Raw genomic sequence first — 22598 nt, 5'->3', positions numbered from 1 at the left:
TAAACCCGTGACACAAATCAAAATAATAGATTACACCAAAGCAAACTTAGAAAAATAATGAAGTTAAATTCCCAACCAACAAAAAAAATGAGGGATAAAAATGAAAAAAAAAACTAATTCAACAAAAAAAAGGATAAAAAAAAAGAATTAAAAAGAATAAAGATTAAATTTGACACAAAAAAAAAAATCAAATAGTGATGGATGAGATTGAAAAATAATTTCAATCAAAAAGAATGATAAGGAAAAAAAAAATAACAATAGAAAAAAATAAGAATGAAATTTGATATAAAAATTAAAAGTTAAGGGATGAAATTAAAAAAAATTATCAATAAAGAATTCAAAACCAAATATATTACAATTAAAAAAAAAAATACTAATTTTGATTCAATCAACAAATGACTAGACATATTTAGATTTTTACAATCTCAGTATGTTTTCAAGGAGAAGAGTGGGCAAAAAAGGGAGAAGAAAAACATGTCGTTGGAGCTCAATTATCAATCCCTAAAGACAGGTGCTATACCACCATTAAAGGGGTGATACGATGATTTTAATGTCGCCTTGTAAGACAAGCGAGTTTTTACAACTATATGATGTCACCCGTTATGCCCATAGGATGGGGATGACATCCAACAACTTTTTTTTATTAAAAAAAATTGAATTATTCCTTGTTTAAATTGATTATAACTAAAATTATTATGATGATAATACAAATTTGCCTCTATAATCATTTTATTGTACTAGAGAAATGCAAAAAAAACAAAAAACAAAAAAATCCTTTTTAGAAAAATTGTCTTTAATGGCATATAAATAATTTTACTGTTTTGGATGACTACAAGACCGATAGCCACTAAAAACAAGATCATCATCCATTTTAAGATTTTTTTTAAAAAGGTGAAGCATAAAGAAACCAATCATAGAATTTAAAAAATGAGAAAAAAATGAAAACCAAAACCTTGTCATTATTATGTGGAAGGAGAGATGAGCCATAGATGCAACAAAAATCAACTGGGGGAAGAACCTTGAGAAAACTCTTCATGAGCTCGGCAATTTTGTCTAGTACAATGAATGCCAAATTGTAGGGGCAAGCTCCAACAGTTCATGAAAGTAACCGTGCTCACAACACTGAATCAGCACAATTCACATATACGGATGATAGAAATAAATGAATAACTACTAAATCTAGCAATGTCGAAACACAGAATCATTCTGAAAGTGGGACTCTTCTTGTTAAAAAAAAAAAAGCCTTCTTCAAATGGGCCATAAACCCATCAAGTCTGTTTATCAAACCAAGAAAAGGGTCATTTGATTTCAGATGTTAAAATCATCTTCAACACCTCGGAAGGCCTAATGTATCTCTATCAATGGCAATGAAACAAGTTACAACAACAGGAGTAAGCAAGACACGTAGAATTTGCGACTCGTACCCAACTTAGCAATCAGCAAGTGTAAAGGGCATTCACAGGCATAACCTATGCAACTTTACAAATAATGATTTTTGTCAGGCATTTTATTAAACAGTTGATGTGCACGACAAATTGATTTGCTTTGTGAGGTCTGCTCATGAATGCAATGGAGTGGATTTGTAAATGGCTTTTCATTACCAAATAAAAAAAAATAATACAAAAAGGGAAAATGTGAGATTGATCGCGGAGTATGAAAGCTCTCGGTTTTTCAGTTAAAATCGATCCTTTACTCTTCCACTTACCATCATGAAGGCCATCTAAGAGGGGAATGAGTTTAATAAAGGAACTCAACCCATCCATAGTATATTTATTATCCAGTCTGGCTACGCTGTTGTTGTTCTATATGCGAGTAACAGTAGCTGCTTACAGCTCCTCTCGCTAATTGTTTAAACCTGTACCTAAATGATCATGCCCTCAAGTCGTCTCCTATAAAACACATAATAGGTGAAGAGAAGCTTGTCCGTAGCTACTGGAAAGAAAACATAAAGACACAGGTATGCAAACAACCATAGGACTCATCATAAATTTGCCTACAATTCGTCTTTTATAATAGTATCAAATGCGTTTTTCATGGATGAAGGGAGGAAATTAGACATATAACTGCTGCCTGGGGAGAGAAATCTGTTCTCAACAGGTTAACTTGTTCCCTGAAGTAAGAAATTCCTGTACTGCGGCCAAGTCAGGAAGCACAGTTGCACCGGATTTTTTCCACTCCACCGCATCAGGTGTCTTGAACCTATCCAGCAGCAATGCTTGCATCCCCACACTCTTTGCTGGCAAGTAGTCCTTGCGCATGCTATCCCCGATGTGCAGAGTTACTTCTGGTGCAATTTTTCCAGCCCTCTCAAGGGCAATCTTATAAATCCTCGGGTCTGGTTTCTCCACCCCTTCTAGACCGGAGAACACACCAAAGTCCCACTCGGAACCCTGATTTTCCAAAATTATATTCCCATTAGATTTCTTGAGCTCAGCATTGACAATGTGTAAAAGCACGAGTAGGTTTTGGTAATACAAAGGATGAACACACACATGCATGCATGCTATAGCTTTCACAGTGATCTTTGGTGCAATTAAGTAAACAGCATGATACCGGATGAAGTCTAAAGTTAACTATAGTTGGACTGTAATAACAAATTAATACCATAACCATCCTTTTCTTTTTCTTTTGTTGCGAAGATAGCATTCTGTTTACCTGCTCCAAACCCAAGGCTGGAAGAATCACATCCTGATAACGGTATTCAGCATTACTAACAAGCCCAACAAGAAGACCCTCTCCACGAGCCCATCGAAGGAAAGGCTGGGAGTCTGGAAAAACACTATAAGGTGCAGATGAACCAAAGGATGCATATATACGCCTAAAGATCTTCTCAAATGTCTCTTCATCATAATCATATCCAGCCTGCCAGAAAAAAAGAAAAAGAAAAAAAAAGATACGCATCTGTCCACACATATATAAATAGCTAGACTATAAGATGAGGAAAAAACTGCACGTATCATGACTCTATCACCTGCATTTATAGTTAACAATACTTTCCAAAATGGCCTACCAATAAGGTTCCATGTGGAATGCCAGCTTTTTTTGTCCATTAGGTTCGGTGTGGTACTTTTAATCCCTCTTTGTACTATTATATGAACAAGGTTAACCCACTTGCATAGTGATTTGGCCCTCTATTTTTCAATATTGCAATGTCATTGAATACCAGATGCAATGAAGAGGCCACTTTCATTATGCGAGCACATCCAGCATGTTAACAATAAATAACAGTACTGCCTTTACAGCATCTGAGGTTCTACAGTTCAGAAGAGCTCATTAAGAGAGATACAGCTTACAAATAAAGAATCCCTAAATGCATACCTTGATGAAAGAATTTCTCACACATGTTTTCCACCAGACAATAGTAGGCAATTTTGCAGCATGCCCAAAACATGGGTACTTTTTGGCCATTTCTGTGTATGCAAGTTTGAAGCCCTCATGCATACGTTTGTAGTCAGGGCATGGCAGGCCAACGGATTTTGCTGCCATACAATAGTAGTCACCAAGCTCACCTTTGTAAGCTATGAGTGTACCAGTGACATCCACAGTGATGCAGCGTAATTTTGACAGCAGAGACATTGCAAAGGGGGCTTCAGAAAAATGAAAAATATCAAAGTTCCTAATGGGGGAAATTCAATTGTCTCATTAATATAAATAGTATCCTAAATGGATGGCGTCCCAGATCAAGCAGTTCCTTCAATAGATCACTCGAGTCCTGGATCTGCATAATTAACAAGAATAGGTTATGTGATGCTAACTTCAACAAATAATCATAATTGAATAAATGCCATCAGCATAGTAGTCAATACATAAAGAACACAGCAAGTTGATTCTCCATTTATAATAAAACATTTAGTGAACATCATTTTATCAAAATAAATATTTTCAAAAACTAGTTGTTTGAACATTAGGCATGTTAAAAAGGCAAATTCCAATCAAGCACTTGAGCTATTTCTAATGGACAGTTCACAGCTAACAGGGTATAGAGCCATACATGTCCGCTATGATTTAAATTGCATTTGAAGTCCACAATCTCAAGAAGTTGACACAGATCAATTGAAATTTAAGAAAACACGAGCAGAGCATGTAATATGGATGTAGGCTGTTTGCTTCATTATGACATTTATCCAAGAGTTACTTGATAAAACGAAAACTAGCATGGAGGAAGCCAATAACTGATTTGATAAGGTTTGATCAAGCAAAGAAAAGATGCATGCCTAGTAATACAAGTAGAATCCAGAAGAGGTGAGGTCTGGAAGCTAAATAGCTTAGATTTAGTAATTCCACCTATAAAGTGAATAATATGTGAGCAAACACTAACCTATTGAGTACCATTACAATGAGGTTTGAAAGGAAAGCTTGAAATTTGAGCCATTATTTTAAAGAGGCCCCTAGCAAAATTTATGGGTTAGTGGGAAGTATGGGCGTGTTGCCAAATAGGTTGGGTGACCTAATTTTTGCAATTGGAAGAAACGCTAATTTGACATGAAAAGATTGAGGAGAGATGGTTCGTTCTAGGGAAACAAAGACCCCAACAATACACTAACCTAATACCAATAATCAGCTGCCTTTATTTGATGGTAAAGGCTACATTTTATAGTGGTAACACTAAATATTTCCTACTGAATTAAGCCATTAGAGTACAGGACTCCCTACTTAAACTGGCCTGTAAGAAAAAGACTTAGTGAAACTACTTTCTGAGCCTACAAACTAGGAGCATATCAAGAGCTACAGATAATTCTAAAACTAAAACAGCTTGCAGCAACTTCCCACATAGTAGTGGTTGTAGGTGACATTCTGTCCTTCATACTGCAGGCATAGTAAAATTGAGGAAAAGGGTTCATACCATGACTGAATGGTTCATTGATAGATGAGCACCAAATACTGCCAAACAATTGATCCAAGACAAACACAAAATGGTCCCATGCATAAGCATCAAGAAGACTCCTAGGCGGCCTACAAGGAGGCGGGTACAGATTATAAGGGCTTTTCATTCATACTGATTGAGCAGGAGGAGAATCTCTTTGGTGCAGCTTCATCAATTAGATCTTAATTTCTTGTTTTCTAGATTAAGTTGACAAACTAATTTTCACTAATATCAATCGATGAAACCTAAAGCACACAGGCAATTGTATGATTGTATTTGACCAAGGAACATCCATTCTATATTCCTCTCTCAAGGAGCTCTCAAATTGCAATTGTTATAAGAAACTTCTTGTCATTTTTTTTTGTCCTGCATTCAAATCAACATGCATATTCAATTTTTCCCCAACTACTTATATTGATTTTTCTCCAGAAACCATGGAAAACAAATTCTTCTTCACTTTGTACTGTTGCAAGACCACAAAGCTACATTCAATTATAAACCAACATATTCCATCCAAGCCCAGCGACTCTAGAAGAACAACATAAACTTTCCATACCAAAACACCTTAATGAAACTGCATTTCTAAAGCACATTTCATAAACCCTCAGTTTCCGGATGAATGTACAAAATTAAGACAAAAATCCCAGAAACCAGAATCTTTCTTCCACCTTTTCTTTATGAAAAAACTCCTCGTGTTATGCATGTCCAGCCAAAATTTGAGGAGCTTGTCCAAAAGTCAGAAAAATGTTGCTCTATGAACTGACTAAATAAACTCACTCACCATGACAACTGAGTAAATCTAAGATCAAAGCTTTAATCATTATTTTCTTCTTCCTTTTTTGTGAAGTCTAAAACTTCTATCACCAGGTTGAATTAGATAGGCATAAAATGGGTTCCTTAATAGTCTCTAAGATTGTGAAACACATTAAAACATGCTCATAGCGGGAATAAAAAAAACTACATCCGGCCCAAAGAATTCATCAACTAAGCAAGTCATTGCATCACACAAAAGCAAGAGACATAGAGAGAGGAATCACTAGCCAAATCCAATTCAATATCACCCCAAATGTATCGTGCTTAGCAAATGTACATGACCCACTGTCAAATCTAACCCGTTTCCTTAATTTTCTTTAATTTAAACATTGTATTAGCAAGATCATGCATTTGAAAGATAAAAAGAAGTATATATCAAGGAAATGGATTCCTCTTTTCTTTATATATATAAAAGAAGAGGAAGTCAAGTTGTATAGAGATGTGAAGCAGTAGCCAAAAAAATATTGAAAAAATAAAACCCATTAAGCAAGAAGGGAAAGTAGACATACCCAGAAGCTGAAATGAAAAGGAATCTGAGTTTTGCTTCTTGAAATCAAATCACCAATGGTTTTTTTTTTTTGTTTAAACTTTCAAGTTGTACTATAATCTTGAGCTCCAAACTGGACTCCCTGCTCTTACAAGAAACAAACAGGTCTTGGAACACACCCACCTGAACCCTCTCTCTTTTCCATGTATGTGCATATATACATGTGCAAGTGCTTATATTTATCAATGGCAAGACAGTAGAGTTCTCTGTGAGAGAGAGAGGGGGGGGAGGACAGAGTCGTCTTTGTAGTTTACATCAACGTATTTAAGAAATCTGATTCTGCTGCGAAAGGTTTTTCTTTTAATTTTTTCTTGTGTCACGTCCCTTGATGTTAGGTATTATTTTGTTTTGGTCCCCTTTCCCTTTTTCCCTTCGCCGCATCTCTTTTGCTCTAATTATATCACTCGTACCCTTAAATACAGGAGGGTGGGACTGAAAAGAAAAGGAAAAAGAAAACTAGAGTTGCAGCTATTATTGAGAAGGGGTGTCTAAAAGCGTAAATAAACCAAAAACTGAGGAGCTACATGACAAGATTTCCAAGGATCGTAAAATGGGTCGCAGAAATGAGAAAACCATGGACAGTTAGCCTGCGGTATTGCCAACCGAAGGCGAACAGCTCACGTGCGTTAATTGTCTCTAGTCTTAGGTCTTGGAGCCAAAAAAACAATGAGCTGATTTTCTAGTTGCTTAATTTCCCCCTGTTCGGTGTGTGGTAGTTTTGAGAAAGTTGCGTAGCGTAAAACTTAACCTACAATTAATATTATATTAGCGGTATTGGTTATTTAAATTTTAAAATGTTTTTTTATTTAAAAATATATTAAAATAAATTTATTTTTTTTTATTTTTTTAAATTTATTTTTCACATCATTACATCACAATTTAAAAACATAAAAAAAATTAATTTAAAAAAAAATAAAAAACTTAAAAAGTACTTGTTTAATGCAAAAAGTACACATCTCACCCACTCATGAACAATACAAGAGGGGATGAACAAGGAAGGTGTACAGGGGAGGATAACAAAGAAAAATAAAATAGTCAACTTTATTGTCAAATTAGCGTTTTTTTTTCCATGGCAAATAGTAGGCAGTCCACCCTCTTTAGCAACACTCCATGCTTCCCACAAACCTAGAAATTTTGCAAGTGGCCTCTTCAAAATAATGGCTCAAATTTCAAGGTAATACGCGGATCCTATTGTTTATTACCGTTACAATGAGGTTTGAAAGGAAAGCTTGACATTTGAGCAAAACTGACTTGTTATCATGAATGATAAAGAACTGGTCCTACTGGAAAAAAAAAAAAAAAAATACCAAACCTTTTGTCTGTACAAGAAGTTTATTTTTTATGGCCTTACTCTTACATATGACATTAATTGTGAATGAACATGTATTTTCTTTTTACAGAATATTAAGTAAAATACTCTATAAAAACTTGATTTGAGAAATTATATATATATACATCTTACTTTCGTGACAGCATTATAAAAAATCCATGAGTAAAGTTCAAACGTATTAATTCAATAATAATTATTATCAAAATAAGCAAATTATAGATAGTTTCATTAAACATTGTTGACATAGAGATTATTATTGTGTACTTGGCAACTTCTTTTGGCGAAGTAGATTTCAGGCCTAGTGTCTACTGTTTCTCTTGATATAATATTTAATTTGATGTGAAGAAAAAAAAATTATAATTTTTTGAAAAATATTTTAGAAACACAAAACCAAACAAAGTTTAAATTTATTTAACTTATTAATTCCAAATCAAGTACCTAGTTTATTAAAAAAATCAAAATAATTAAGAGTATACAAATATAAAGAAAATAAACAAAGATACATTACAAAAATCATGGTAAAAAACATATCCTAAAAAATAAAAGTTTTGAGTCTTACAATTTCCAACATTCATTAACATCCTTTTTTATATATATAACCTCGAATATTTGGGCTAACTTACATATATCATGAATAATTTTGAAGCTCATTAAATACTTTGCAAGCCCAATAAATAAATAAGACATCATAAGAGTGACAGACATACATAAAAAAAAGAAAAAAAATCAAACCTGAATACAGAGTAAAAGAACTAATCCCTTCTTCGTCACGGCCTCAAGTGCACATCCTTAGTATAACCTTAGCACGCTTCTTTCAGTACATGGTCGCTGTACTTATTTATCTTCGTACACAAAGCATCGATTATCATCTGGAGTGACCTTTTTTCTTGTTCCAATTTTGTATTTTTTGCCTCGAGTTGTATTATGTTCAGGCTGTCCCGATTGTTGATGCTCTTAGTCAGCAGATCATTTTCACATTTCAGTTGTTCAATTTCACGTTGTCGATCTATACCTTGGCACATAGCCTGTAAAACAAAAAACAAAAAAAACAACAAAGGTATGCATAGTGTAAACAACCAAACAAGTAATATAATTGTCGCCCCCGACATCTTGGCGGCCTTAAAAAATTAATTAATTCGTTATCTTTGGAAAGAACGGATTTCTGGCATCCTGTTCTTTAATGTGGATATTCTTGTTTAAGGAGTCGCCACCTAATATTACGGTCACTAGGAACCCTAACTGGTCAACAGAGATTCTATGGTTCGGGACTGGTTACGTAAAAGGAAAGATATTATCACCCCTTAAACGTCCTGCCTGAGGCAGGCTGCATTGCTAGTTTCGTCTTAAATTGCTAAATGTTTATTTTTTTATGTTATGAAAATTTGCTTACAATATTCCTGACTCTGGCGCCAGTGAATATTTAACTACGAATATTTCCAACTCTGGCATTGGTAAATATTACGTAGCTATAAAAATAAATTTAAATCATCATTTTTTTTTATTCCTGACTCTGGCGTCAGTGAATAAATAAATAATAATAAGTTTATTTTTTACGAATGCAAATATTTTTTTATTTTTTTTATCTAAATAAAATAAAATACAATGAATAAAAAATAATATAAATTTAAACCGGTATTTTTATTCCTGACTCTGGCGTCAGTGAATAAACCAATAAATTTACATTATTTTTATTCGTGCATACATATTTTTTATTTTTTTTATTTTTTCTATCTTTTTTATGTTTTATATTTTTTCTTTTTTAGGATTAAGTTCCACACGTGCATGCAAAAACCGGTAAGTAGTGAATTAAATTGGCCTATGTACAGTACCCATGCAATTATAATTGCAAAGCAAAGGGAAATGAAGAACTTACCTATGCAGGAGGCGAAGTCGAAGACGGTGGCTTGCAAGAACTTACCTGTGCAAAAAGTTGTTTTATAAAAAGTACTTTTAGTTGAGGTTGGTTTAAAAAAATAGGTGTTTGGTTAAAACTGTGGTTGAAATTGAGGTCGAAGAAAAGGTAGTTTAATGTGTTTGGTTAAAAAAAAATGCTTTTCAAATTGAGGTTATAAAATAATTAAAAAATATATATATATTAATATTAATGATTTTTAATTTAATATTGTAAATTTAACTACGGTTATTACATCATAAAATAAATAATATTGATATAAAATATTTTTATTATTCTATGTGCAATGTCATCACATACGAAATCTATCCAACAAGGACTATATTTTTCATGGTTTCTTAAGCGCGCAACAACAACTGAATCTTTTGTTACGTCATCAAGTGATCTCCTTTTAATTTTTTGAATAGAACACGGTTAAAATAAAAATAAAAACTGAATTTTTTTTAACTGGGCCGGACCCGACAATAACATAATTGGAATTGCGATCAAATTTCACAATTGCTACGTCATTATAATTTTTAAAAAAAACAAAAAAAAAATTAAATTCATTTTCATGGTTTTTCAAAAAAAAAAACCTATTCACGTGATTTTAAATTTAAAATAATTTTTAAAAATATATATTAATATTGATGATTTTAAATTTAAATATTGTAGAATTAATTACTCCTATTACATCATGAAATAAATAATACTTTATATAAAATATTATTTATTATTCCATTAAACTATTTATAATTCCATACGTACAAAATTCATCCGATAAGGACTATAGGTTCCATGGTTTTTTTGAGCGTGTAATAAAATCAGGTAAACTATCATCAGAAACAAAATTAGAATTGCGATCAAATTTCACAAATACTCCTCATCATGCGATGCTCTTTTAATTTATATAGTGTTATTAAATAATATTAAATATTAGTTTTTTTAGTAAAACATAATTTAAAAAAAATTAATTTTTTTTATCGGATCAGACGCGGCCTAATGAATTTTGCTTACGTGAATAGTGAAAAAAATTCACCTTGAACAGTGCCAGATGAATGCTTCTCTTCACCTTCTCGCATTGCAGGTGAATTATCACCTTGGCACTGTTCACTTTTTGAGTGAACAGTGCCCAGGTGAATTTAATTCACCTGGCATCACTTGGCATGGGCACTGTTATGAACAGTGCCCAGATAAATAAAGAGAAGCAGCTCCCAGCTGCTTTTGCAAAACCATGGTTTGATGGGAAAAATTGTGGGGCCCATCAAATGAAAATCTGCTTTTCTTGTGTTACCAAACACTTGGTTTATGCGGTTAGCTTTAAAAGCAGAAGCTACCGCGTAAACAAATACCCACTTAGGGTTTCTCTCTAATCATCCTCCCTCCTTCCTTTCTTTTTCTTTTCCTCTTCTTTTTAAAACTGTGATCAATATTTATAGTGCAAGAGTCCTATCACTTGTAAGAAGTAAAGTCTCAATCAAACTCATTCTCTTTTTTGAAATTCAAATTAGAATCGAATTTGAAATCAGACAACTTTCATTATCTTAAAGGTAAGGATTATCTTGAAAATAATGATTATTTCGAAAGTAAGGATTATCTCAAATATAAGGATAGAATGGCAAAAACACATTATAGTCCTTAATTTTCACACAAGTTGACAAATCACCCTTTTCATCGAAATAAGTCTTTGTTCTTTTAATTTTATATTTTAAACCCTGTAAAAATTAAATTAAAAAGCTAATGGGCCAAAATTTGTTATGACAATAATCATAAATTTATTACCAAGCTATTATCCTTGAATTTAAGAATACATGCATGGACAATCATTGCTATAATGATTAATGATAGAGAAACTATATTTTTACTATTGATTTAAGATATTGGTAAAGAGAATATTCACTCTATTCAGTGCCGGGCATAATGAGTATAAATACCTTAACAAGTCTTATAGTTTTATACATTGACATGGACCTAGCATATTTTTTTTTTTACTGAAACATAAAAAATAAACGTACAAGAAAACAAAAAAAAAATCATCAAAGTTGTGAGAATGTATATTTCAATTCCATAATTTTTAATTTTTAGATTTACCGATGAATTTTATATTGGTATTTGTACTATTATTTTGTTGATAATTAATTTACCAACAAAATCACCAGCAAAAATGCTTTGTCGATGAATCTTTCGTTACTAATTTTTTATCCATCGGTAAATTCATTGATAATGAAAAAATATTATTACCGATAGATTAACTAACAGAAAAAAACCGGTAAAAAAAATTATCCGCTTCATTGCATCAGTATTTCCCTTGAAAAAACACTATATGTAATTCCGTCAGTAATTATTTAAAATATTTTTAAAAAATCCATTTTACAAAACTATAAAATAATTAAATTAATATAAATCAACACTATATAATACTTAAAACATTTGGAAAAAAGAAGAAGAAAATCATATGAAAAAAAAATACTATAACAATATTCATACAATTATTAAGAACAAAAACAATTAAAAATAAAATAAAATAAATAAATATAGTGAAACAAAAACATGAAAAAATAAGAAAAAAAATATCTTACCTTAATGTGGTAATTGCAAGTGAAGCCAAGAAGAGAAAACAAATTTGTAAATTACATTAATTAATAAAATAGCAAAGAAAAAAAAAGAAAACATATCTAAGAATAGAGGATAAGAGAAGGAGTTGAGAAGAGAAAAGAAGAGAATAGAAAGAAATGGATATTGATGTTTATTATATATGAGAAATAAGAAAAAATAAATAAAAAAGCCCCGTCTGTTGTAAAATTAGGAATTCTAGACTTTTTTATTGAGATGTTTCACCAATAATTTTACCGATGGATAATTAAATATTGATATTTTTAATCATTCCGTCTATAATATTTAATTTAATAAAAAAAATTTAGAAACTATCAAATATCACCGACGACTTTTTAATCTGTCGGTAATTTTATTTGTAATATTTAATTTAAAATTTTAATTTAATCAATTTTTTTAAAAAAAACTGCCAAATAACACCTACAACTTTTCATTCCGTCAGTGATTTTGTCCATAAAGAACAATAATTAATAGTACAATTGAAAAATAAATAGTTCCAGAGCTTTTTGAAAAATATCAACGAAATTTTCCATTAGTGATTACCTTTGTAATTGATATTATGAACAATATTCACAGTTTACCAACGAATTTACCGACAAAATTTATTCCGTTGGCAATTTACCAACAAAAATATTTCCTCGATCTTTCTGTTTGTATTTATCGATTTTCTAGTAGTGTTTGATTGTGTAAAATTACTATATTATATGATTGTTTATATATATTTGCTATGATATTTTTTACAATTGTGTATTTGATTCGTAATACTTTATATTGAGTAAATCCAGGTTAATTTGGTTCTAAAAATATAACCAGTGTAGAAAAATATCCGATTTATTAGATTGATGAAGAAAATCACGGAATTGAAATATAGCAAAAGGTGCAGAGAGAGACGTACTAGCTGCTTTGAAAGCACCTCCACAACGATGTTTTGCTTGTCAAGCTGGGACTTCAATTGGCAAAAGTTACCTTTAAGTTGTATCATGTTTTCGTTTTGAGTTTGCACAACCTCTTCCAGCCGAACTTCTTCATTTTTCAAGTGCTTGTTCTCTCTGTTTAATCTATTATTTTCTTCGGTAAGCACACACAACTTTTCCTCATTCTTGATTTTCTTAAACTGCACAATTAATTACAGCACACGAGAATCAAAGAGAAGTTCCTAATATATAATAAAAATATATAACAACAACACGAACCTCCTTCTACCAAATACCTACAGGCAAGTGATCATGGAGAGGAGCATGTTGCTTACCTTGCACCGTTGCCGATAGGCCCTGTCTACCTCTTTCTTCCTCTCTTGATCCCTATTTACATCATCAGGAGCTTTTCTTTTCAGCTTAGAATCGGATATGGTAGGAGAATCAAGACATCCTGATAGAAATGACATGTACTGCTCTATTGGTGGCTGAATCATCGACGGTACTGTGTTTATTTCATGGCTACCGCCAATTTCATTAGCGGTAGACGCCTGCAGATGAGATTTAAAAGGGCAAAACCTTCAAAAGACATACTTAGGTTTGCTCACTGAAAAATGGCAGAAGGCTTTCATTCAACCAAAACATCTGTGATAAGCACATCAATCTATCTAATTTTCTGTACACATGCAAGCAGAAGAATATATATAGACACATAAATTAATTTTGTTGGCTAAGGAAAATATGAAAAATCTAAAACAAATTAAAAGATATAGCATGTATTAAATGAAAAATGAGCCATAAACTCAAGCTCAAAATGGATCCTTTCTTCTAGATCTTCTCCACAAAATATTACCTATAATATTAGGAGTTAAAAATATAGAAAGTTCACAATCATAAAGGCAGCATTTTAGAAAGAAAAAGCTTCTCGAACAACAGATCCTTCTTATGAATGGGTTAATTTTAATTGTGATTTAAACTTAATTTTGCAGCATAAACGCAAACTTCAGATCGGTTGGCTGGTACACTAGACAGTGAAAAAACGACAAACGATATTTACAGGCTCTTTTTTTTCTGGATAAAAATTAGAAGATTACAAGTAAAACTTACAGTTGCTAGTTCCGGTGGCCACATTGAATCAATCAAGGGGAAGATCGGTAGATAAGCTGGCTTTATACCTGCATAAAATTGAAAGCAGAGAACTGGTGAAGGCAATCGGAAACAGCACAGCACAATCAAAGAAGGAGAGAGAAATAAGCCTTAGGCTCCGTTTGTTTGCAGGAAAGTGAATTCCTTTTGGAAAGTGAATTCCGGGGAAAGTGAATTCCTGGAAAGTGAATTCCGGGAAATTATTTTTCAATGTTTGGTAGTGTTATGGAAAATGAACTGGAAAACACTTTCCAGTGTTTGGTTGTGTTATGGAAAACGAACTGAAAAATAATGAATTAATGAATTAATTTTTTTTCAAGTTTATCTAATATATATATAAAATATTTAATAATTTACAATAAAAAAATAAAATCTAAAAAGTATAATGATGAATTTTTTTTTATTATATCCTAGATTCATACATAGCTTATTTTATAAAATAAGCTTGTGAAATATTTTTAAAAAATAAATACATACAAAAATATTTTTATGGTTTTTTGGATAAATATTTTTTTTACGGGTAAAGACAATTATCCCTTTAATATCCCTTCACTATATATATCAAATAAACATCAAGAAATAAATATAAATATCTAACATCAAACATAGTCATGCATAAATATTAATAAATTAATAAAAAAAAAATAAAACACAAATTTATTTTATGTTTATTAGAGGGTTCTATTATAATTCTCATCCCATTCTCCCATTCCCTTTACCCTCTCGGTTTCTATAACATTTCCCCTTTTATATAATTAATTCCTCATTTCCATTCCCCATTTCCCCTCTTTATTATTCCCCAGTGACATTACCAAAATAACTGTTCCCATTCCCCTCTCTTCCCTCTCTCGGTTCAGTTCCCCTCTCCCCATTCCCCTCTCTCGGTTCAGTTCCCCATTCCCCCCTCTCGATTCAGTTCCCTTCTCCCCATTCCCCTCTCCCTCTCAGGTCAGTTCTCGTTCCCCTCTCTCAGTTCCCCAAATTCCTCTACTATCATTTCCCTCACCCTCTCGTTTTCCTCAATTCCCCTGTTCCCTCACCCTCTCGGTCTCTCATTCCCCTGTTCCCTCTCACTCTCGGTTTCACCTCCATCTCTCCCCCGGCTACTTGCTATGGTATCGTTGCTAAGGTTTTGTCTCTCTGTGATTGATGACTTTGTGATTAATTTTTGGTTAATTTTATGTTTTGCCTCTGTCACAGTAATCTCCCCCCCACCGGTTTTGTCTCTCTATGATTGATGACTTTGTGATTAATTTTTGGTTAATCCCCCCCCTCCCGGTTTTGTCTCTCTGTGATTGATGAAGAAAAAATGCTCTCTCCTGCTCAGCTTCCAATTGATTTTGATGAAATAAAAGAGAAAGAGAGACTGCAGTATTTGCAGTATTTGAGCAAATGAACGGAGAAAAAAAAAGGAAAGTGTTTTCCTTTCTTTAACAGAAGGAAAACACTTTCCTTTAATAAAGTTGTTTTCTGAAGTTTGACTGAAATTTAAATTCCGTTGACTGTTTTTCTAAATTGTAACCAAACATGGGAAAAGCAGGAAAGTGAATTCCGGGAATTCACTTTCCTGCAATCAAACACGCTGTTAGAGTGCTTCCGGAAATAACGTTTTAAAAATCGAGTTATGATTAAAAGAGAGGCATATATATAGTATACTGACACTAGCAGCAGCAGAGGCAGATGCAGTTTGAAATTGCATTTGATAAAGTGTTTTTTTTTTTTAAATAACTTTTTTAAAAAAATTAGTATTTTTATGTTTTTGAATTATTTTCATTAGTTTTTATTAAAAAATATTTTTTTAAAAAATAAAATAAAATATTATTTTAATATATTTTTAAATAAAAAATAATTTTTTTAAAAGAAGCGGCAGCACAGTCCCGAACACACGAGACATTCCAGCGAAGTCGAACGGGAGCAGCGCGAGTACGGGCGATATCGGAAAGATCGGACGAACTACTTGTAAGGTCGCGCGAGGGCGAAACAATTTCACGGCCATGGACCTCTAACTCGTATGATATAATATTATGGTCGGCCACGAAGACTTTGGAGTTTGGACCAGAGAAAAGGATTAGGTGTAGCATATCTGTCAAATCCATTTCAGGCTTGATTTAACAGTAATATCTTGATGAATATATTGCTCGTGTTTTTAATAAATTTAAATTTATATATAAAAAATTTAATTTTTTATATAATTAATTTTAATATAATAATATCAAAATTAATTTTTTTAAAAATAAAAAAATATATTATTTTAATATAAAAATATTTTAAAACATAATTATAATTATACTCACAAACGGATTTAACCTTTTGCCCACTGTAAGTTAGGATACCAAGAATCAGGTGCCACGGGTCAGAAACAGGACAGTTTGGTAAGGGTAAATAATTAACAAATATATAATATCAACGACAAAGAAAACCTACGCGGTAATTTTCGACTGGATAAGCTCGAGCTTATTCAATTCCATAATGTGGAAATTAATGGTATAAATACGAATCTTGGGCAGAATTTGGAGGTGAAGGTAGAATTTACAGTGCCATGGTTCAAGTCCAATCTTCCACGCATGTAAGGACTCATTTTCTCTTTTATTGTGCTTCGATAAAACTTATGAGTTAATTTGATTAAATTAACACTCTTTTAAGTTTATAGCTAGATATATATTTATTCTAAATTCATCAATTTTTATGGATGAATGGTGAAGGTTTTTTAAAAATTTTATTTATATATTTTTTAATAATTTTTTGAGTTATTTTTAGATTAATCATGTAATTTTTACATGATTTAATTTTAAATTTAGGTTAAGTTATGGATTAGATCAAAGGGTTTTTTTTATTGATTTTATGTTTTTCTTTTAATTTTTTTCAAGAATTCACCTTTATATTACTGGAAAGAATGTATTCGAGCTAGAAACAAGATGATCCTAAATTCACCTTCATGAGCACCCGTCAATCTGTTCTTCATTCCAAATTCTATCTTGATTTATATGTCCCCTCTTTAATGGACCTTGTAAGTAAGGGTGCTTTAAAACTGAGGGAGATTTTTACAATCAATAATCAACAATGTTTTATTACTTTCTTAAATGCATAAATCTTAGAATGGAACTTTTCCGTGAAGCTTACTTGCAATTGAAATCCCAAAAGCACATCAGAAAATTGGCTCTACCATTATTCCTCCCCATTGATTTCCACACGCTAATTCAAGAAATATATATGACAAGTATGTCAACTCAAGTGCAGTGCAAAATTATTGAGATTGCATCTGTTAAATAATATTTATGTTGTCTTATTTATTAAGGATAGAATATTACTTTCAGTTTAACCTATATATACTTTATTTGTATTTAGGTTAAGACTAAGCATTCATAATAAACAAATTATTCAGAATTCTAGCCTCCGTTTTGTATTTAATCTCAATTAGTTTAACAGCATCATATATCAACTTTAAACACACATAATTTCGATATATATAGAAAGTGTTACACACAACTTAAGTTCGATATATTCGACGTAGAAAATGTTACACACAACTTTAAGCACACATGTACAATTGTTTGATAGAGTCGACATATAAAATGTTACACACAACTTGAAAGAAAATAGTACACACATAAGCAAACCAAACCAACCACTCCCTCGTCCTTGGATATCTAAACATGACCGAACGGATCGCCAGACGACCACAGTTATGAAATCCATGTTCACCTGAAGTGGATTGGTCTTCATAATTCAGCAATTCCTGCCAGCAGTTGGGGGCGGGTTGTCTCCAGTTGCTCTATCCTTTCTCGAAGCTCAATCACATTTCATTGCCATTGTTTATCTGCAAAATAAATAAGGACGCAGTGTAAATTAATCTGGGTTAACAATTAGTCTTCCTATGGACAAATGTCTTTGGGTACGTTTTCAAACCGGCTCAAATAATAAGCCCTTTTATCTTTATGAATAAATCAATTTTAATAATTGAAACACATATAGAGGCTTCCATGTTTGATCAAAACAAGCTGCTCTGTTTTGGAGCAAACCACATAACCAAACATGACAAGGAAAAAACCCAGAAACCAATCATGACAGAAAACAGCTCGAGAAGATATCTAAAGCCATTGGTAGAATATATGGTTTTCTTATCTCACCATCATTTTTTTTTTTTATCAAAATGATACGAGAGCTAGGTTAATCTAGTAGGACATGCAGCATACCAGAGCATGTATGTAAAATAAAAGATAGAAATTAAAAAGCCCAAAACAAGCTAATTGCAAATATTGAAATCCAAAAGGAAGAAAAAGTACATTGCACAATAGATATTGTGATCCAAGATACAGAAAAGACCAGACATGAAAAGGAATAGCAATAGATACCATGAGTCATGTTTTGCATTATCCATATCCAAACTTGAAATCCAAAATTTCTATCCAAATCTTATTCAGTATGGATTTTTGTTATCCAAACCCAACTCAATTAGGGTTTTGAGTATTCATAACCCAAGCCCATATAAACATAGACCTTCCTTGAGTTCTAGCTTTTTTGGACTGTGTACGAGATTTATGTTTTACAGCAGTAATAAATTATCAATGATATATATTATAATTAAGAGATATGCTTTTCTGATTGCACCTCCCCCAACACATTATTATCCATAGACTAGTTCTTCTAAGTGCATGTGCATTAAACACTAATGATATGTTCTTTTAAGCATCTAGGATTATAAACCTGTACTCTAGCTAGCTAGTAATGATTCATGAATGCATCTAGATTAAGTTCATGTGTTATCCATATAATTATTTTGCATTTAATCTAGTGTTTGTATTAATATGGTACATGTTATTTCATCTAATATTTGTGTTAATAAGGGAAATGTAATAGAACGTATTGTTGGAAGGATTGTGTATTTAATTACTAATTAAGAGTATTATAAACACGAGTCTGTGTATAAAAGTAATTAAGTTAATCAGAGTTCAGTTTCAAAATACGTATCCTTTTAATCTCATACTTCACCACCATGTTATTTTCGAACAAAGACAAGATCATTTCTGGCAAGCCATATTGACCGGAATAAAATAAGAAAGATAAGTTGATGCCATGAACAAAATCCTAGCAGTTTGTCGTAAATAAATTATAAAGATGATGACAATTAATTAAGAGGTGCATATTAGTGGATTGATGAAACGAAAGCGCGCGAAGGAAGAGAGAAGAAGCTACTAATTAATTACCAGTATCATGCAAAGCTCTGCAATTACAGCGGTCTCTTCATTGCATTTTTCCTTCAAGTACTCCACAGTTTGCCTTTTACGACTGAGATCATTTAACTCCCGAGCACATTTCTCCATCATCAATTCATTCTCAGCTTCCATGGAAGTGTTTTCATTCTTCATACGCTTGCATCCAACCTCGTGAAATTTAACTTTGTTGTCGATCTTCACTTTCTGCACCATAAATAGTGAAATATGGTGAAATAAACATCAATACTGAGAAGTTTATACGTACGTACAGATGGTTAATGTCAACACACCTGCTGTTTTCCACCATCGCTCGTGCCAATTTTTCTTTTTCTCAATTTTTTGGAAGCAGCATTCAAGTTGCTCGAGGGTACAGCATCGATGGATGTCCCCGGGGGGAACGTGTTTCCATCTCCATCTGTATAATTCCAGTTTAGAAGCTCAAACCTTGAAAGGGATATCTAGAATTTCTTAAAGAAACATTAATTGTACCGATTAAAATAAAATTAGCTACGCAAAGCTTAATTAAACTAGTTAGGGTTTGCGGCATTTAATTCTCTCATAAACCAAATCCCTTTCAACATTGAGAAGTTTTAAATCCTTGGATATATATCATTCGCCCACGTTATCAGATGCTTAAATAATTAAAAACGCATGCAGGTTAAGAAGGAAAAAAACCTAGAGCTACCTTTTTTTAAAGGCTAAATTTGTGGATGATCAAACTTTTGAAGCAGACTATCATATGCTAACCGGAGGCAACTAGCTTTTTTTCCCTATATACATGGATGCTTTAATGTGTAGTGAATAACAACAGAAACTAGTTAGAATTTTTGGTTAGCTTGTGATAGTCTTTTTCACATTGAAAATGTGATCAAAACCAACAAGTATATCCTTCGATGCATGAGAAGGTTTTATTTTCATGGATACGTGCTAATATCAATGACAGTGTTGTAGACAATCAAATTAAAACCCTAAATTGACCTGACAAGGCTTTGTCAGTTGATGTAAAGGTTAAGTAAATCAATGCATTAACTGTGCCACCTCTATGGTAGATTTGCATAGTTAGCTGTTCATTTCAGGCTTGAAACAACGTAAACCCTAAATAAAACCCTAGATTTTAAGAAAAAGAATCGGTGGTTTTTTTTAGAGTTTTCTTTCATATATATTTTTTTAACGGCGGCAATTTTCAGTATTTATCAATGAATTTTGTATGAAGTAGATTTTGTAAAATCATATTAAATCTTTATATGCCTTATTATAGCTTGTTTCGCATAGATTTTGCACAGCACAAACAAAGAAAGAGTGGCAGCAAGTGTTGATCTAATATGTTATATATTGAGAAGATTATAAAAGAGGAAGAAAAACCCTTACCCTCTGAATCAGATAACTTTAAGTTAGACATCAGATGTTCTTCTTTGATATGATCTGCCGAAAATTGAGAGAGAGAGAAAAGAAGCAAGGATCAACCTTAAAAGGTATGAAATGATACAATATTTTGAGAAAGAGTAAAATCAGTTGATAAGGTTGATGATCAAGCAGCTGAGAACATCACACCTTTAGCTTCTCTTTTCATGTTCACTACCAGATCTGCAGGTTGTGGGCTAGAAATAGGCGGCGCGTGAGGAGATAATGAGCGCCGGTGTGCTTCTGGGAGGACTGAACTGTCTTTTAGAGGAGCAGAGAAACATAAATTATGATACACTAAATTATGACTCGCTGATATAGCACCAGTGGGATCATAAAAAAAAAAAAAAAAAAAAAAAAAAAAGCTGCGATGGGACCAAATCGCAAGAGAGCAGGGATAAAACAAGATATGACGTTCGGTAAACGCATGGAGCCCTGAGTGGGAGCGCGTGGAAATCGCGTTCTCTTACATTTAAAAAAAAAATCAAATTAATTTTTTATATATATTTTTAAATTATTTTTTATATTAAAAATAATTTTTAAAAAATAAAAAAAATATTTTAATATATATTTTTAAATAAAAAATACTTCAAATCATCATAGCTGTTACCACGATCCCAATTAATCTTATCATCCCGCTGACAGTTCGCAGTGAAGAAATTAACAGAATTGTTTAATATTACTGGTGGGTGTGTTTTAGCTCCAAAATATAAATATTAATTCAAGTCAGCCGCCTTTGTGACCTGAGAAATAGTTGTGATTTTAACCTCTTTTTTTAAAAAAACAAAAATAGCATGAATAATTAAAAAAAAATTGATATAACATGGTTTGCGCTAGACAAGATTCATAAACGCGAAATTTTAAAAATATCATGCGTCATAATTTTGAGTTGCGGTAAAAATATTATATTTATAATTTTATTTTATATTATATTATTTTTGTTAATTATAAGTTTGCAATTTATTTTTACATGTGTTTAAGCATATTTATAATAGTATTTTTGCAATTGTTTTAGGTTAAGTTGGCTTTCAAATATTTCTTAATTTAATTTAAAATACTAGAGTTTAAAACCAAAATCTTACACGTCACTACAAAAACAATGATAGCAGGATTATTTAAATATAGTTGAGTTTTTTCATTTACAGGTGAAAGAATTGAAAATTCATATATGCTGTGTTATTAACAAACTCATTAATCATTAATTGTTGAACAGATGTCATATAAATCGAAGAAATTGTAAGAAGTAATAAGAGGGAAAAAAGTAATTGCAAGAGATGAAAACGGGAAAATTGTACTTAATATGAAATTCACTAAAAAAATCCACAGAAATTTAGATTATAAGATGCTTGAAAATCATCATAAATATTGTATATAAAAAAAATAAATACTACATAAACACCCTAAATCAAGATGAAAAATAAAATTGGATTTTTTTTTTTTTAAATGAGTAAGTAGAAATACAAAAGTGACTTGAACTTCATCCATGATCATGCAAATTAGTTCATGATTCTAACAACAACAAAAAAATGAATAATTTTTTTTAAGATTTAAATTCAGTTCCGAAACTCTAGTTTTTTTAAATTAATAAAATTAAATTTTATGTTATCAAGTTAAATATCAAATAAGAGACTGAATAATTTCAATACATCATAAAATCCTTACACGTGGACATAAAAGACAAATCATTAATATCAGTCTCAAATCAAAGTAATATTAAAGCATCACATAAAAAAAAAAAAAAAAAAAAAAAACAGAGAGAAATGAGGGTGGGAAAAAGAAAGCATCATGAATCAAGATGGTCTCTCTCAGAGTCTACAAGAGATGTCTCGTCACTTTTAGTTTTTTTTCTTAATAAATAAATATAAC

The 22598-nt window shown here is 31.8% G+C and overlaps 2 protein-coding genes across 4 annotated transcripts; both read right to left on the bottom strand.

Annotated features, from left to right (window-relative positions):
- Window positions 1–1958: 1958 nt before the first annotated feature.
- LOC118054351 (uncharacterized) lies at window positions 1959–15780 on the bottom strand. 3 transcript variants are annotated; one of them, XM_073408277.1, is made up of 7 exons: window positions 14080–14207; window positions 13308–13523; window positions 12954–13172; window positions 8287–8579; window positions 3319–3718; window positions 2656–2862; window positions 1959–2390 (listed from the first exon to the last, which is right to left on the bottom strand). In XM_073408277.1, exons 5-7 carry the CDS (start codon window positions 3574–3576, stop codon window positions 2091–2093), a joined length of 765 nt encoding a protein of 254 aa, XP_073264378.1. In that variant the 5' UTR covers window positions 3577–3718; window positions 8287–8579; window positions 12954–13172; window positions 13308–13523; window positions 14080–14207; the 3' UTR covers window positions 1959–2090. The 3 variants fall into 3 exon arrangements, 2 of the variants coding, with proteins under 2 accessions (XP_073264378.1, XP_034921791.1); XR_012169444.1 differs by lacking the exons at window positions 1959–2390; window positions 2656–2862 and adding an exon at window positions 15705–15780 and having other exon boundaries at window positions 3572–3718; window positions 14080–14149; XM_035065900.2 differs by lacking the exons at window positions 8287–8579; window positions 12954–13172; window positions 13308–13523; window positions 14080–14207 and adding an exon at window positions 6187–6492.
- Window positions 15781–17780: 2000 nt separating this feature from the next.
- Window positions 17781–21039, bottom strand: LOC140955433 (uncharacterized). The gene is made up of 5 exons (XM_073408352.1): window positions 20883–21039; window positions 20700–20753; window positions 19622–19746; window positions 19323–19535; window positions 17781–17935 (listed from the first exon to the last, which is right to left on the bottom strand). Exons 1-5 carry the CDS (start codon window positions 20899–20901, stop codon window positions 17912–17914), a joined length of 435 nt encoding a protein of 144 aa, XP_073264453.1. The 5' UTR covers window positions 20902–21039; the 3' UTR covers window positions 17781–17911.
- Window positions 21040–22598: the final 1559 nt, after the last annotated feature.

The sequence above is a fragment of the Populus alba genome, chromosome 3 (assembly GCF_005239225.2).
Source record: "Populus alba chromosome 3, ASM523922v2, whole genome shotgun sequence".
In the NCBI taxonomy this organism is placed as follows: Eukaryota; Viridiplantae; Streptophyta; class Magnoliopsida; order Malpighiales; family Salicaceae; genus Populus; species Populus alba.
Note: the sequence above shows the minus strand (reverse complement) of the source record. Positions and strands in the feature narration are given on the sequence as shown.